Source organism: Embiotoca jacksoni, unplaced genomic scaffold (genome assembly GCF_022577435.1).
Source record: "Embiotoca jacksoni isolate LCO1_2020_lvr unplaced genomic scaffold, fEmbJac1.0.p SCAF_14, whole genome shotgun sequence".
Taxonomy (NCBI): domain Eukaryota; kingdom Metazoa; phylum Chordata; class Actinopteri; family Embiotocidae; genus Embiotoca; species Embiotoca jacksoni.
The window spans coordinates 12,303,212-12,320,771 of NW_027185274.1; the positions used below are offsets into that span (position 1 = coordinate 12,303,212).

At 48.5% G+C, this 17,560-nt stretch overlaps 1 protein-coding gene across 1 annotated transcript; it reads left to right on the top strand.

Moving 5' to 3' along the window:
* The first annotated feature begins 914 nt into the window (after positions 1-914).
* mnta (MAX network transcriptional repressor a) lies at positions 915-16,182 on the top strand. The gene is given in 12 exon segments (XM_069148007.1): positions 915-1,039; positions 1,220-1,263; positions 1,533-1,708; positions 7,075-7,687; positions 8,194-8,235; positions 8,461-8,572; positions 14,652-14,720; positions 14,722-14,845; positions 15,218-15,603; positions 15,605-15,833; positions 15,836-15,952; positions 15,955-16,182. Coding segments are annotated over 10 exon segments (1,839 nt in total). The 5' UTR covers positions 915-1,039; positions 1,220-1,263; positions 1,533-1,635; the 3' UTR covers positions 16,029-16,182.
* Positions 16,183-17,560: the final 1,378 nt, after the last annotated feature.

Sequence of the window (17,560 nt, forward strand, 5' to 3'; positions counted from 1 at the left end):
AAATTAATTAAATGAGGGACAGGAAATGAATTCAGATAAGAGTTATTAATTAAGTAAAACATTTACTGTGTGGCCTTGATCCACTCAAATGTGAGGACTTTTCACCTGTTTGACAGATTTGTAAATTGCATATCTTTAAGTTTGGCAGCGTTGGTTAGACAAAATGTGTTCACAATTTTCTAACATTTTATAGAATTATTAAAAATAATCAATATTGAAAATAACTCAGTTGTTTCCATGCAATTAACATATACCGAGACCATGTGTTTTGCTGGCAGGTCACATATTATATAGTCCATATTTACTTGGTTATGTTTGCATCGTGTATTTGCAAAGCGATGCTGCAGTAAAGCCTGAATTCGTTGCCCTGATGCATTAATGTGTCCCGTCACTTTTATGCTGCAGCTGGTGGAGCTACATCTGTTTACTTTAATCACATACTGATGGGTTGTTTAAAAAAAAAACAAGCTTCTTGTAATACATCATATTCTATTTGTTGATTACATTTTGTATAATTAATCTACATGGTGAACAGGAACTGAAGTAGTCTACAGCCCCCTCTGCAAAGTGCATGGACATTTGATTCATTCAGCGGTGGAAAGTAAATAACATTTACTAAACTGCTGTACAATTTTGAGTTACTTTATTCAATTATTTCCAGTTGATACTAATTTATAATTTCCCTCCTTTTACAGGGAAATGTAGTGACCTACGTGTAGCTGCATTATAACCGCGTCCGCCTGTGCGGCGGGAGGTAAACATGCTGCGTCGCTCGGACCCACGTGTGCAGACGCCAACCCCCCGCCCCCTCCCCCCCCCCCCCCCCACCGCGCTGTTCTTCACGCTGATTGGCGGACGAAACATTAATGACATGTAAATGTGCTGCAGATATGACAAGTAGTCCAGACATTTGTGGAAGACGACTTTGACGGCGTCGCTGCTTTTCTCCCGGCAGTTGCGCCGTTAAACCGTTGACAGAAACGAGCCTCGGGTAAGGCGGCAGGTCGAGGAAGTCGACAACATCTGACCCGAGTTGCAGGTGAGGATATCAAACAGCCCCCCGGACCCCGTTAGTAGCCGTTTACGAAGGTCCGCGTGTCGCTTAAGAGACGCGGTTGCCTTGTTGATCTAAGGTGGTTGCTAAGCGACAGCGGCGCGAGCACCCCCCGAGCGGCTACGTGGGCAACATTTTGTTGTGTTTTTTTTTTTTTTTTTTTAGCGCGGCCGGCCGCTCCGGAGACGGAGGAAGCACCCATTTTACTGGTGAGACGGGACGTGACTCAGCCCCGGAGGCCCGTGACCGGAGCTTCAGAGCGCAGAAAAGCATTCGCATCATGCTCCATGTTTTGTCGCGGTCTCTCTCGTGAAGGGAGGGAGTCTTTTGTCTTGTGGGCGTTTACAAACGCTTGCGTGATTCACAAACCTTATTTGTTCGGTACTACTTTGAGCGCCATCTTGTTTGTAACTCTTCTACGTAAGTGGCAGAGTTTCTACCGAGGGGGTATCCGATTACCCTTTTTTTTTTTTCCCAGCTTCAGCCTGGGAACCTCTCCCTGTCCTACACAGGCGCAGATCGCGTTTGCTTTTACTGCTTTTCGCTTCAAACGCCGAGCCGCTCTTTCCAAGTGGACAGAAATGAGCATCGAAACGCTCCTGGAAGCAGCCAAGTTTTTGGAATTGCAAGCCCAGCAACAACAGAAAGCACGTGGTAAGTTCCTGTTTTATTACAAATAGACTTATTCTTTTTTTTTTTTTTTTTTTTTTTTCTCCCTTCCCAACACTGGTAACTAAGAGAATTAACTGCGACAAGCTCCAACCATTTCTGGGAAAAGTGCAGCTGAAAGATGTTTGTTTTTTTTTTTTTTTCCCCCTGTACCAGTGTGTGTTTTTAATTCAAATATATCTGCTGAGAGAAATGGGGTTTCAGTCTTGTCTGTGGCATTTCAGTTTTTACTTTCATATTCGTTTAGTTGTGCAGACGCCGTGTGCGCATTTTTTTTTTCTTTCTTTTTTTTTTTCTTTTTTTTATTAACCTCCCGCTTTGTTTCATGTTTGCGTATTAACCCGAATCAGAGCTGTGAAACACACGCGCTGCATATCTGCTGCAGTGTCAGGAGGGACTGCATTGAAACCTGCTGCATTAACAGTTAACGTGCAACACGGAGGAGGAGGAGGAGGAGGGTGGTGGTGGTGGTGGTGGTGGATGGGGGGGGGGGGACGCAGCAGCAGCAGCACTGTAAACTTCGCTCATCCTTTTCCCTCTATGCTTTTCCCGGGTCAGTACATTAAGGATTATCTGCACGCGCGAAACCAAATGAGAAAAAAACCCAAAACACGGGGGTGGAGGTGGTGGAGGGTGGTGGTGGAGGAGAGGGGGGGGGGGGGATAAAGGGCGGTGGCGCAGGGAATGCCAAGCTGGTTTTACATAATGACCTGACATCGTCGGATCAAGTGACTTGACTTTCAGCCTCCCCGACGTGCATCCTCTGTGCTGCTCGGTCACCGCCCGCTTGGTTGAAGCCGTGCAAGGTGTTGTGTGTTGTGATGCTGTTTTTGCATCGTGTGTGTACACATTCAGGTCTGTTTGTGTCACGGTGGAAAAAAAAAAAAAAAAAAACCAACAAACTCCCTGGTCTTTGAGACGCTCGTGGAGGGGGCTTTGAATGTCTGTCGATGACGCGTATTTAAAAAAAAAAAAAAAAAAAAAAAACACGCCCCTGTATCCTAACAGCGGGGGTAGCCCAGCCCCTTTCACCACGTGCGTGCTTGGGCAACCCCTCCCAAAGATTGTTTATCAAGAAGATGGGTCACTACCGAGTTAAACCTGGACTATTATCACGTTGCTGTTTTCTGTAAACTCATTTTGGAGCGCGTTTAACCGTCAATATAAACGCGCTGTAACTCGGTAGCTAAATTTTAGATAGGGACCTAGTGTGTTTGCACTTATAATGCGAAATAAATATGCGTATTTTACAGTAAAAGAAACAATTTGGACTGTCAGATGTCAATCAAAACCAATAAATGCGCGCCGCTACATGTTTTTTTTTTTAATTTCCTGCGACTTTCCGGAGCTGTTTCACCAACATCTACATTTTATTTTATATTTCTGTAGTCGTTATTAAACCCTTTACTTTTGCTACACTGTGGGATAATAGTGTACATCATTAGTTATTATAAGTGTGCATTCTGACTTCCTAAATATTCTCTCCGATGTCATCGTCACCGTTCAGGTCTTCCTTGCATTGCTCTGATCTGATGCTGATGTTCTCGAAGAATATGACAACTGGAGCAATTTCACGTCACAATGTCTGGAAGAGCCATGTGGCATTAATGAAAAAGCTCTACGCCTCAATCCTGAACCAGAATCAAAATCTGTGTAACGATTATCTTCTCAAAAGCGTGCCGAGACTCATAGGAAGCTGGTGCTGTAATTACAGAACATGTAAAATGAACCGTTTAATTTGCACACGTCATTGTGATGTCTGTAAAGGGTCCAGGAACCACTGCCCATCTGCCTTTGTAATATTTTAAAGTTGCCTACAGCTCAGATGTGAATAATAGCAGACACGTGAACTTTATTTTTTATTTTTTTTTACAAGGGAGTGAAAATAATACGGCCTCTCGACCCCGGAAGCTTCTTGTGCAGCTGCAGCCGAGACTCAGACAACAGATGGGTTAAAACTACTTCTACAAAAGGTTTCTAACTGACTCCACGCAGAATTTAAGGAACAACTCTCCCTCCACGCCAAACAAGATCTCCTTATCTTTACACTTCATTTCCTGTGTTGTTAAAGCTTGCCTGCCGGTGTAGACGTGTGCCAAGTGTTGAGACTGTGCTCCAGTGTCTGTGTGTGGAGGCTGGAGTCTTAATTACTTCAGCAAAATGGTGAACCAGGACTTTTACAAATTCTGATAAAAGGCTGTAGTCCTCCAACCTTTGTTGTCTCCAGAACAAGGTCAGAGTGAGACCTCCCGCTTTCTTTCTTCCTATCTCCTCCGGCCTTGCTGCAAAGAGAACCTCTCCTCTCCTCCTCCCCCCCTTTCCCTCCACCTCCTCCTCCACCTCCTCCTCCCTGCTACTGTAGAGCAGGTCACTGTGTGGAGGAAAGTAGGCCAGTGTTTCTCTGTGCTGCTGCAGTTATATAATGTCTATAGAAAACCCTCTTGTTTTTTCTACGTGTTTTATAGCTTTCCTCCAAGAAGAGACGCTCGCGCGTGCGTGTCTGTATGTGTCTGTGTGTGCGCGCGCGTGTGTCTGTGTGCGCGCGCGGTGATGACACTACAATACTAAACTATCAGTCTCTCACAACGGAGCGTGCAGCAGTCTGCCAGAGAGGCGGCAAGCACAGCACCAGAACATCTTGTTCTTTTGGAAAAAGGAAAAAAAAAAAAAAGCTTTTCGTCAAAGCAAATTGGAAAGTGAACTCGCACGCAAGAGCGGAGTTTGTTTGTTTCTGCTCTGACGTTTTTTTTTTTTTGTAGATAAGCGTATCAACAATAACGCCCCGTCAAATGGTTTCGGAGAGTCGTGGTGTTTCCACATTACTTCACTCTCCGTTTTGCACAGCTCACTCGCCGGCTTTGCCGTCTCCGAAACGTTCAAACCTTGAAACGCAACCGAGAAGTCCGCATTTAAACTCGCTGATGTTTCCTACGTCTCAGGTGCCCAGATCTCGTCGTGCGAGATTCACCTGGTTAAAGCTTCCTGTATCAACGGTTTAAGGCCTGTAAAATGGGACATGTTAAAAGATTGGTCTTGGGATTTTATGAATCAATATTGGATTATTCAAGTGAAGATCGATTTGAATCGGAATATAGATTTTTTTTTTTTTTTTTTAAACCCAGTCCTTCTAGCACACACCTCCCCCCCCTCTCCCCCCCCCAGCTTATTTGAAGCTTTATTTGATGTAATAGTTGGACCAAGCCTCTTGACAGGTTTGTGTGTGTAGAGAAGCAGGGTGTTAATGTTCAACTTTGGACAAATAAAATGTTAGTATTTTTTTTTTTTTTTTTTTTATCTGTGGGGGACTTTACACTGCAGGGGGGGGGGAGGTCATGTTTGTCACATATTTAAAGTTTTTTTTTTTTCCCTAATTGAACCCAATTGACTATAACACCTCACCGACGAGGGAAAAGCGTAACTAATTTTAGTTCTTGGTTCCCTGTTGCTTGTTTTATTAGTACATCCGTCTAAAATCAGCGCAGACGAGCAGTCCTGCAACCGTACCTACCTTCATGAGGGCCAGCGGAGTTTCTTAAGAGAGGTGTTGACTGTGATGTCGGCAGGCGACAGGTGGTGGTGTTATTTCGGAGGTAGGCTAAAGAACAATACCACCCGTCTGTTCAGCACAGTTCACCAGCAACACGCACAACATCTGAAATCCTGTTGAATCAACACCTGTTTAAAACCGCTCCACAAAAAAAAACCCGAACGTTGAAACCCTCTCACAGGTTGGATTTACTGCAGCACTGTAGTGTAGAGACACGTGGAGATGTACAATAAACGGACAGCTCTCTATATTCAGGCTACAAGTCTGCAATTACAACACTGCCTCCCCCCCCCCACTCCCGTCCCCCTCCCAACAGGGAACGGTCACATTTGAATTTACCGCTATAGTTGTCAACATGTCATGTTGTTGTTGTTTTTTTTGAGAACGTAGGGTTTTCGGTTTGCAAGTCTCTGTTTTCATTGGATTTAACTTTTAATTTAACATTTATCTCATTTTCATCGGTTCGTGATAACACCCCCCCCCCCCAAAAAAAAAAAAAAAAAAGTTTCACCCGCCAAAGGCTGTTGAGTTCCTCGGTGAAGGGATGAGTGTAGCGCTGCAGTGCTCAGGTCTCCTTCGTAACGATGTTGATGACGACTAACGTGTATCACAGCTGCCATAGCAACTACAGCCCATTTACGCAGCATTCATATATTACACAGGGGGGGCGTCCTGAAGATGATTGGACGGCGCTGCGAGACCTTTCTGATTTAATGTTTTGACGTGTGTTACCAAGCCTTCCCCGCTTCTTCAGTAATATGTCCGGGCAAGTCGGACTTACCTCCACAAGCCGTTTCCACAGCCGCGAGGACGGTCGACTCAGAGGTCCCAATGTTTGGCGTAAACAGATAACAACTGTTAACTCGGCTCGGATGGGTGATTATTAACCTCCAAAATGGGTTTCTGTAACTCTTCACAACATGCGGTAGCTTATATCCCGAAGCAATGTGCTTTTACAGACCTTTTATTATAGCAAACTGTGCGACATGTGTGTTGGTGCTATGGAGTCCCTCAGGCTTTGTTAGCTGACTTGCACTCACCTCCCCAGCGCAACTTGTCCAGCGGAGTGTGACTGGTATTGTGTTACAGCAACGTGTACCTCTATGAAAGGAAAGGGCCTCTTTTGTAAGAGTGTGCTTTGCAGTTCGGCGAGATTCTTCAAATGAACAAATGCTCAGAAGTTTTAAGAATCAAAGTAGCGACATCGAAAGAAAAGATCTTCCTGTCTACTAACTCGGATGTTTCTTCACTCTGTGGCTCACGTGGGAACTGTTGACTTGTTGGGCTTCCCTCTCTGAAGTTGAACGGCCTCGACCTCACGAAGCAAAGCCGGAGCTTACTGATGTTGTGATTTGACGCTGCGCAGATGAAATAACATTTCGTTGAACATTAAGTACTATTACTATTATTGTTATGACGTGATCCCATGAGGATGACCCGTGCGGTACAATCCGTCTCCAGATGACGGAGCATCCGAGGCTGTTCCTGGAAGACGTTTGTCCTCATTTCTTTGGCCTTACTGCTGCGTTGATAAAGACAAACGCGACGTGCGCTGCTGACATCACGTTGCGCAAGTTTTGGGTCCAGTTCAACATTTCATGTTGCTGCCTGCAGTGAAGATACCAGTGAATTTAAATGTTGAAGGGTTGTTATTCTGATATCCTATCATTAGGACAAGCAGGATTGGAGGTATTGTGTGGGTGGGAAGCCTTGGTTTGTTTCTCCCAAATGTTTTGTCAAGTCCTGTTTTTCCCCCGTGGCCGTTTCCGACGGGGAACTGAACGTGCCTCTATTTCTTCCGCAGAGGATGAACTGAAGGAAAAGCTGCGTCTCCAGCAGCTGACCGAGCAGAGGCGCTCCGATGTCAACTACAACTCGACAATCCACGTCAACAATGTTCCCAAAGGAGAGGAGCGCCGAGCCGAGTGCCGCCCGCCCCCAACACCGCCCTCTCTGCCCCCGCCCTCCTCGCCTCTCGCTGTCATCCCCGCCCCTGTGGTCACCCCCAACCCCGCAGGCTCGCCCACTCTGCCTCCTGTCGCCACGCTCTCCCCTCCGCTGGCCTCCCCAAAGAGAGACCCTCACTCCCCTCAGGAGCAGAGTGCCGCGGCCCCGCCGTGCTCTCCGCAACCCAAACCCGAGCACCCGACCGTGGTGACCGCCAACCACAAGCAGCCGCTACCCAACCACCACCATCACCCGCAGCTCGTCGCCCACACCAACAACGCTAAAATGCAGCAGCAGGCGCAGCACCTTCAGCGCTATCCCGGCTCCATCGTCTCGCCGCCGCTGCAACACGCCTTACTGCCTCACTCGGGCCCCGTGCTGCAGCAGGCTCCCCTGCAGAACGGCCCCATCGGCAGCGCAAGTCCTCCTGACGACAGCCGCCACCCGGACAGCAAGAAAAGGCCCGGAGGGTACGTCTAAACTAAAGTCTAAACTCCTTAACTCAATGTATTATAATTGAAATGGGGGCTGCGACTGATAGTTTTAAATTGATCTGTATTTTTTTTTTTTTTTGTAATTTTATTTTATATATCGGTCCATAAAATGTCAAAAATGTGGACGAGGAGTCCGGAGGTACCTTTTGTAACGTAGACCTCAAAGTCCAAGCAAAACGTAGCATTTGTAAAGCTCTTATTGGTCTAGCACCAGCAAAGGACTAAAATGGATCAATTATCATCAGAGAAATCTGTTGTCCCGTTAGTTAAATACTTTCTAAGCACTAACGCACTAACTGCAGTTTAAAGTTCGAATTATTAAGCTGAGATGATACATGTTACTTTAAATGGGACATGCGTCACGAAAGCCATCCGCTAGAAACAAAGTAAGAAACGTCGTCTTTGGCTGATTTAGACTTTTATTGTCCTGTTGTCCTTTTGGACATCAAATTCTTACCGTGCTCTCATCTGTGCTCTTGCAGGGCAGGCACAAGAGAAGTGCATAACAAGCTTGAGAAAAACAGGTGGGTTCAACCTGTCTTCTAGAATAATAGTGTACCCTGTGAGTCTTTGCATCTGATTAAAGGTTTCTCTGAAATTAAGTGATGCCTTTATTTCTAGCAGTTTAATTTCAATACCAAGCGTGATTTTGAGGCTCAAGAAAGTTACCGAAAAAAAAAAAAAAGAAAAAGAATCAAAGCGTGGCTCTCCCGTTCTCAAGTTGCCTCTCTGTGTTTTGTGTCTGTCAGACGAGCACACCTGAAAGAGTGCTTTGAGACGCTGAAAAAGAACATCCCAAACATCGATGAGAAGAAAACCTCCAATCTGAGCGTGCTGAGAAGTGCGCTGAGATACATTCAGGTAAGCTCGTGGTTCGGCCACTAAATTTCTACCCGTAGGTGTGCAAACTTTCCGAGTGATTGTGTATTTGAGCTGATGATTGTATTTTGTTCTCAGCGCTGACGTTGGCTTTATTTGTAGATTTTTTTTTTTTTTTTTTTTTTAATTTTTTTATATTTTCCGCAAAGGTCGATGGCTAAACAGCGACGCCGATTTTAAACTTGTGCCAAATAGCCTGATAATTATGACCAACCTATATGCCTCAGCCTGTATATATTATCCAGCGCATGTTTGTGAATATTGTTTCGACTTGTTTGTTCAGGTCCGCTGGCACTCGTGATAATTACAGAACGGCGAAGCCTCCATTGTTTGGAGTCCACGCCAGCATATTGAGCGTCGGGTACCGGAGGAGTTGCACAACAGAAGCCCCTTCGCAGTAAACGTGGGATCACAACTGTAATTGTCAGGATTTGTAGATTCATTTCTGAATTTGAGGAGATAGTGATGAATAGATGTCAAAATGACGGCAAACAAAATGTCTTCCTACGCCGAAATTCAAAGATATTTTTAGAAGGCAAATTTCAGCAATTAAGAGGCTGAAAACAGAAAATGTTCCAATTAAAAAAAAAAAAAAACTAAAAAAAACACCCACATTTATCAATTGATTACAAGCGTAGTTTCTGGTTAATTTTCTGTCAGCTGACTAATTGGTTAATTGAATAATTATTTGCATGACTAGGTATTACAAAAATAAGCTTGTGAATCTAAAAAAAATTATTATTATTATTTTTTTTTTTTTACATTTTTGTAATTGTAAGGTTAATATAAATGTTTATGGTCTTGTATCGGTCACAAAAAACAAATAAATCGATTTTTAATTTTTTTTTTTTTTAATCAGCCTTAAAAATTCCGTATTGATCCTTCTCTCTGATCTGTGTTACATCTCTGAGGCTTCCTCTTTCGTTAAGTGTGCACCGTCCACGTATGACCGGCCATGTGTGCAAGTCAGGCGCTCACCGAGTCTCCTGGTTGTAAACAGCCGGTTCGAAGGTCCCCCGCAGGTCACGTCAACTCTTTCAGACTGTGTTGCTCAGCGTGTCACAGTGTTCACAGTGTTCACAGTGTTTACAGTGTTTACAGTGTTTACAGTGGCTCGTGTTTTCCCCTCTTCCTACAGATATCTGCCGTGTCTGTAATTTTGAATCTTAGACACAGGTTGACCCACGGGCCCGAGGCTGCAATTATTGTAATCACGTGATCCGAGCGTATTGTAGAGCAGTCAAGCAGATTACACTGTGTTTACGTTTGTCGAGTTACGCTGAAGTGTGATTTCTAATCCACACGTATAAGGAGGTACTCGCCTGGTCGTTTTTATTTGTTAGTCGATTGGTTAACCGAAACCTGTAATATTTGGTAACCATAGTGATAGCCGTGCTTGTTTCATCAGCATTGAAGGCCTCTTTTACAGAATCGATCTTGTATATTTTTCACATTATCTTCATGGTATAACTGCGGCGCATGTTTACTACCGTTAATATTGAACCGGACAGCGTGCTGCCGGTTTGATGCTTTGAGCAGTCGGCGAAGGAGGATACGGACAAAAACTAGGACAGTGTGGTTTCGCAGCTCGTCACCCGATCCCCCTCCATGCGGCCGTCTCTGTGATTAAGCAACACGGTGTGTTCAACTGGCGGACTGACCCGCCTATTCGACCCTCCTGTCAACAGCTGAGCTGCACGTGGGCGACATCTAGTTAAAGCAAATAGAAAAAGAAAAACGTCGCCGACTAAGACCCCCTCGTGCAAAACTGCGAGCAGTTAAGGCTCACCAGGCGCTCCAGCAGTTCATGGATTGTAGGTCATAGCCCTTCCAGCTGCTTTTGGAAGTTTTACTCGTACATTGTCTGGAGGACACGTCTTCATTGGCCAGACTGGTGTTTTGACTTGGAGGGACGGAGTCAAAGGAGGGAAACTTTGGGTGATCGGAGGCCAAAAAAAATGAAAAGACTGAGCACGTGCGCACATTGGCATCCTGACATTAGTGGTACAGACCCGTGTCTTGCTTGCATACACCTCTCTCCCTGAACACTGCCTCCTCCCTCCCCTGTCCCCCCTCCTCCCTCCCTCTCCCCTCCCCCCCCCCTCTGGGCTGGCAGCAGGGAAGCATCTTGCATACAAAAACACTCAGAGCTCAGAGGAGGTTCAAATCAGAGGCTCCAGGCTCGGCATCACATTTCATGTCATTTATCTTGCATGTTATCCCCAGCGGTAATTTGTAAATGAGCAGAGCTCCTCTGAAAATACAGACGGCGGCAACGGTGGCTGGATTTTTATAAGCTTTCCACAGAAAGTCTCTCGGTTGGCTCGAGTATCACTTCCTCATTACATTTGGAGTGCAAATGAGTCATCCTCTGTGACCAGAAAGCATTAAATACCAGCAGATTATGCAATCCTTGATTGTGACAGTGTTTTATTGGAGCTATAAATGGGTTTCACTTTGTAATTAAAATGTGTCACGTCTTGTTCCTAAACGCTTCCACCCTGGAGCCTGTAGTGGCGCCGCAAAAACCCCGATGCACTGGCGCTCCTCCTCCGTACTCCCCCCCCTCCCCCCCTCGTTCCCTCCATCCTGCCTCTCTGAGCTTTTAAGGCCACATGAGCAGCAAGCACATGGCTAGCCTGAGCCGCGTGACGTCACCCCCCCACCCCCGTGCTGGGCCCCCACCCAGCACTGCAACAGGCAGGACTCTCCAGTGCCACCGGTCTTAGCAGCCAGCAGCAGCAGCAGCAGTGAGGGAGCGCGGAGCGGTAAACAACAAGGCTCGGTTTACTCCCCCTCCGAGCTGACCGACAGCCAGTCCGAAACGCGTCGTGTCCCCAATTCACGGCACAGTTCGTTCACGTCGACTGTGTTCACGTTAACGCCCGCGTGGCACATTTCCTTCGAAGCGTTGCCTTCAAAACACAAGTGGCGCTAATTTCCCGGGACGTTTTCATGGTCATCCCGCCTCGACCCTCGAAAAACGACCATCGTTCTCTCATGTTGACGCGCTTCTTCTTTATAGTACAGTCTTTATTATTAATAAGCCTTTTTTTTTTTCTTTTCTTTTCTTTTTTTTTTAAAGCACAGTCTACATGAAAGTCAGCCTGATTTGTCTCCTGCCCAGTTTAGTTGTTAACCGAGATGAGGTCATCAGGTCCGCTGTGACCAACGCAGACTCGCACGAAAACAATGATGTGGTGAAAAAGTGCGTATTTTTTTTTTTTTTTTTTTTTCCACACACACACACACACACACACACACACACACACACACACACACACACACGCACACACAAGCCTTTTTTTTTATTGATAAAGTCGGGCACCACGTGAAGTTCTCTGTTCCAGCTTGAAGGCCCATTAAGACGAGGGTTTATGCTTTACCACTGTGTCACAAGACCTGCGGTGGAGAGAGGCCCGATCAGTCGGCCGGGCTTTGAGCAGCGTGTCTGCAACGTGGCCTAACGTGCTGCTGGCCCTTTAAGAAGAAGAAGGGAACAAAAAAAACAACCCAGCCTTGTGCTGTCTGTTCCCGGCTGCTGCAAAAGTGAGTCAGTGAGTACAGCTTGTATTGCTCTCCCTCGATCCCCCGCTATCTGTCGCCTCCCTCCCTCCCTCCCTCCCGCCCCCTCCTCCTCCTCCTCCTCCTCCTCCCCCCTCCTCCGTGGGGCCATGTGCTCGGCACTCGCATTGCTTGTGACAGCGCTTGAGCGGTGTTTACCTTACACACACCCACATCCGCATCACGCAGCCTATCTCTGTGCGGATGTAGATTTTCACACACAAGCGGAGCCCAGGCGAAAGCCTTTGTGTCTGCGGGAGGAGGAGGAGGAGGAGGAGGAGGAGGAGGAGAAGGTGGGGCCGTTTAAGGGGGGGGGGGGGGCAGAGAATCAAAAGGTTCTCGGCACCTTATGTCCTAGCAACCCGGTGACATGATTAGCACGGTGATGAAGTCATGTGGGATCCATCTGCTGCAGAGTGTCATCAGGTTTACGTGGTTATAATCTCAGGCTGGACGTCTGTAACCAGACGAGCTCGGTGTCTGCTGCTGCAGGAGAGAGTTCAGTGGGTCTCCGTGTTTGCGGAGCTCCTGTAAGGCTGCCGGCTGTGTGAGGGTAAAAAGGAGGCAGCCGGCCCTTTTTATGTCCACGTGTCACAAATGAACCCCCCCCCCCTCCCAGACTGACTTTTTGAACGCGTTTTTAGAGGCCGGCACACGATCAGGATCGACTAAAGGCATCTTTAGCGCATGGAGGCATGCTCGGTCTCGTTACCGAGGAAACCTTAGAGAGGTTTTCAGTTTCCCTGACGACCAAAAGATGAGGCCATTTCAATACATCACGTTTTGAGACCAATGATCTTTTTTTTTAACGTGTTCAGACTGAAGTATTGAGTTTCCCAACTTGCACACAGAGAGAGAGAGAGGGAGATGTCGGCCGCCTCAGAGCAGTTTACGTGTACCGAGTTACACGCGTGTCGAAATGTTTACGAGCGCTTCGTAAGGAGGAAGTTATTCATTAACTGACGGGACCTTAGCTGCTCATTAAGCTTCCAAATGAGTTGCATACCCACATTACATTGCCATGACGGAGAGTGCTATTAAAAGACGGGGGGGGGGGGGATTATTGTTTGGATACCGGCCTTTGAAGAAAGGTATTGAAAGCAGAGGTGGGCTTATAAACGTGATGTCAGATCATTGGAGCGACATCGGTTCGGTGTCCGTGTGCAACGTGTGTCGGGCAGCGAGTAACGAAACCAACAAACCGTTGCGTGTCGTTTTTTTTTCCCCCAACCGAGAGAACCGCGTCCCGTCTCGGCCTGTGTCGTTTGTCGCAACAACAAAATCCGCCGCGAGCGTATCGACGTCGTGGTTTTTTTTTTTTAAGAGATTAAAATAGCTGGTTCGTGTTGGGTTTAGCCGACTTCGTTTTGTTTCTTCTTTTGTCTTGGCTTAACTGAGAAGTAAACACGACTTCCTGTTAAATTGTATTTATATGTGGGTGACGGACGACGACAACAACAACAACAACACCCCCCCTCCCCCTCCCCTCCAGTGGGAAGCAGCCAAAGCTCAGTCCTCTTGGCCCATGCGGTTCTAATCCTGGATGAGGCCTGGAGCAAGACAGGTGCCGAGTCACACAAGGCCCGCCTGTTGTCCCCCGTTTGCTATTCGTGTACATGTGCATTGTCCCGTAGACGCGCACGCAAGCAGATATCTCAAACTTTAAAAAGAAGTGGCCCAGAAAGCCCCCCCCCCCACACACACACACACACACACACGCACAAACCTCCCTGTGAAACGTCTACACATGCAGATGCCGCCTCTTATAATCCGGCTCACAAGATGACTTGCACACGCAGCGTAGACGGGCGGCGTGACCGCCAGCAGGAAGTCCGACCGTCGGGGGGGGGGAGGGGGGGGGGGCTTCGTGATCCTGAGTCGTCAGGTTTCTCCCTCACCGGGTCAGAGAGCCCGCCGGACAGTCCCCACGTGTAATAAATTGCGTAACGTCGTGTCGAAACGCACCTCCTGCCCCGTCTGTGTGGCTTTAGACTTATTTCGTTGGACAGTAAGTATTTCAGGTGATTTTTTTTATTTATTTTTTTTGTCTGTAAACACACATTTCTTGTCTTTTTGTTGAAAGTTCGGTTCAGTTTTTCACACTTTATTTATTTATTTACTTTTCGAACTTGTCCTCATGTTGCCGTGTTGCAGGGAAGTCCGGCTCCGTGTGTTTGGTGTTGTCCTGTATCAGCTGGTTCGGGGGGGGGGGAGGTGGGGGGAGGGGGGGGGGGGGAGGGGGCAAATTAGGTCACAAGAGAGCCGCTGCCCGGAAGCACCTCCTACTTTCCATGTCAGTTTAGTCGTGTTTTATTTCGAGGCTGTTGTATTGGGACGATTGCATCACACCGCACGTGAACCTAATTAAAAAAAAAAAAAAACGTTAACCCGGTGCATTTGTTGGCGGCGGAGGCGGCGGCGGCTCGAAGCACGGCGGGAGCCGCTCTGTTCACAATTTGACGAGCGAGAGTTTCACCTCTTGCCCGTCCCCCTTCAGACGTTGAAGCGTAAAGAGAAGGAGTACGAGCACGACATGGAGCGACTGGCCAGAGAGAAGATCGCCACCCCAACAGCGACTGTCGGAGCTGAAGAACGACCTGAGCCAGTGGATGGACGTGATCGAGATCGACCGCGTCCTTCGACAGACGGTGCAGCCGGAGGAGGACCAGGCTTCGACCTCCACGGCCTCCGGTAGGTGGACGGTCGGGGGGGGAGGGGGGGATTTGCGGGTTTTATGGTCTTATCTGACCTACGTGTTAAAATAGCATCTGAAACTACTCACCCCCCCCCTCCCCCCCACCCAGCCACACACACACACACACACATTATAGCCAGCAGATAGGTTGCCATCTTGCCCCCTGTATAAAACATTAGACTAGATTTTAAAGTCCATATTACGTGTTATTATATTGTAACCGTTCTGATCCGAAAAATGTCCAATCAACCACGGCATCGGGACCACATTTCAATCTCAAGTGCAAACTCAAATGGCATCAAATACTACAGTGTCGTTGTTGTTGGTTGTTTTTGTTCCCCTCCTCCCCCCGTTTGTTGGCGTCGCAGAGGGCGAAGACATCATGGACGATGACCTGGACGAAGAGACGGCACCGAGAGCGCCGACCGCCTTACCCGCTGTGCCTCACGCCACGAAAACCCGAGCTGCACAAGACCGCGACGCCCCACTCAGCCCCCGGCCCCGCCCCCCCCCGCCGCCGCCGCTACCCTCCTTCATCACCCAACACATCTCCATCCAGCACAAAGCCCTCCTGCACCAGCCTCAGCCGCCGCCGGTGACTCCTCCGCAGCCTCTGTTGAAGCTCGCCGCTCCGCCTGCGCTCGCGGCCGCGACACCCGGCGCTCCCGGTCAGCCCTTGATCCCCACCCAGACCAAGATGGTGGCCACGTCCGGTTTGCACCCCACCGTCATCGCGCACGCGTCGGTGTCCCACCCCCTCGGTCATCCAGGCGGTCAACCACGTCATACAGGGAGGGGTTCCCAAACACATCGCCCACCTGGCTCCCCCCGCCGCCGCCAACTCCGTTCAGCTGGCCCCCGGCCACCAGCCCATCGGCCACATCACCGTGCACCCGGTGGCCCACCTGGGCCAGCGTTTGCCGGCCATCTACCCCCAGCCGGTGGCCGTCGCCCAGCCGGCCGTGGTCGGTCACATCGCTCACACACGCTAAACCACGCCCGCCCCCAGTTGAACGGCACCGCGCCGACCCAGCAAGCTGCCGCCATCGTCGGTAAGCAGACAGCGATGAGCGCCCAAATGATGGCGCACCACCCGCAGCTGGTGGTCAGACTGTGCTGAACCCTGTGACAATGGTGACCATGCCCTCCTTTCCCATCAGCACTCTGAAGCTGGCCTGAACACTGCCAACAGAGGGACCCACGAGACGCCCACAAGGGCGGGGCGGGGCGGGGCGGGAGGCGGGAGGGGGGTGGGGTGGGGCCGTCGGCAGGCCCACCGTTAGGGCAGGAGAGCCTCTGCTGCTGCCGCAGACCTCGCCAATATGCAGAGTTACCATCGAAGCATTACAGCCGGGAACAATCCTAAAACAAACCACAAACCCTCTTTCAATACTAGTATACCACAGTGTCCTGAAAACTTGATCCCTAATTTAGGTTATGCCTGGCCGCATGTGGTCGACAGTCATCATGTTGCGTGTGCTGTGCGGTGGTACACAGTGGGCGTGGGGGGGGGGGGCGGCGGGGGGGCGGCGGGCGTAGAGGTGCAGTTCTTAGGTCCTCGCTTGCCATCCATCGATTGTTGCATATATTACAGCGAGTAGTTATTTTCACACGAGCTTAACAGAACCGGCTTCACACGGGGGGGGGGGGGGGGGGGGGGGGAAGAGAGAGACGTTACCGGGGACAGAGCGGCAGACGGTGTAAGATCAGAGCGCTCAACCATCATACCAGCACACTGGAAATGTGATTTAAGGGAGCTCCTCCTCTCCTCCAGCAGCGCACATGCTGCAGATGCTGGAGCTAAATCACGGACCGAACTGAACCTCCTGCTGCACAGGAGCTGCAGTCCTGGAGGGGGGGGGGGGGGGGAAAGGGCAACAAACACCAACAGCTCCCCCTGCTGGCCGTCTGCGTTTAACGTCCGAAACGAGCACCACTGCGATGTGTGAAGAACGCCGTTTCAAGTGAAGCGTCACGCCGACGGACATTATTCACACAACAGCCGCTACAATACGCAGTCTGGACGGGGTTTTTGGTTTCTCGCGCTGGGAATTAAAGGACAATCAAATTGTTACTTCTCTCTAGTAATCTTTCCTACAAACATAAAGGCCACTGAGCACAAGTTAAGTGTTTTAGGATAAAGTTATGTTTGTTTTTTTTTTGTTTTTTTTTGTTGTTTTTGTCACAGCTGCTGCTAATGTTTTATCCTATTTTTTTTTTTTTTGTTGTTGTTTTTTTTTTGCCAAATAGTATCAGTTTCTACATCCACACGCCGCCGGACGCACACGCAGCCGACGAGCGGCTTCGTCGAAGATGCAGTTTTTAAACTCCCGCGAGGTGCGGCGGAGGGCGACGAGTTTAAAGATGTCGAATGTGAATAAGTAAAATTAAAAAAAAAAGGTCCAAAAAAAAAAAAAAAATATATATATATATATTACATATATATACGGTGCAGTGCGTCTCCGTGCCGTTTTGTGTCGCGTACGGTAGTAGGATGCGCGTCTGGGGGGGGGGGGGAGGGGATCGGTGCAAAAGTGACTTTTAACGGCTGACGTAAACCCATTCGGACGTGTGTTTATTCAAGACTACCCCCCCCTTTTTTTTTTTTTTTTTTTTCTCCCCCTCCCCCCAAAAGCTAGCACTGTGAAAATTTCTACTAGTCTCAAAGTTGACAGCCAGTTTAACATAGCACTCAGTAGAACAGCGGCGAG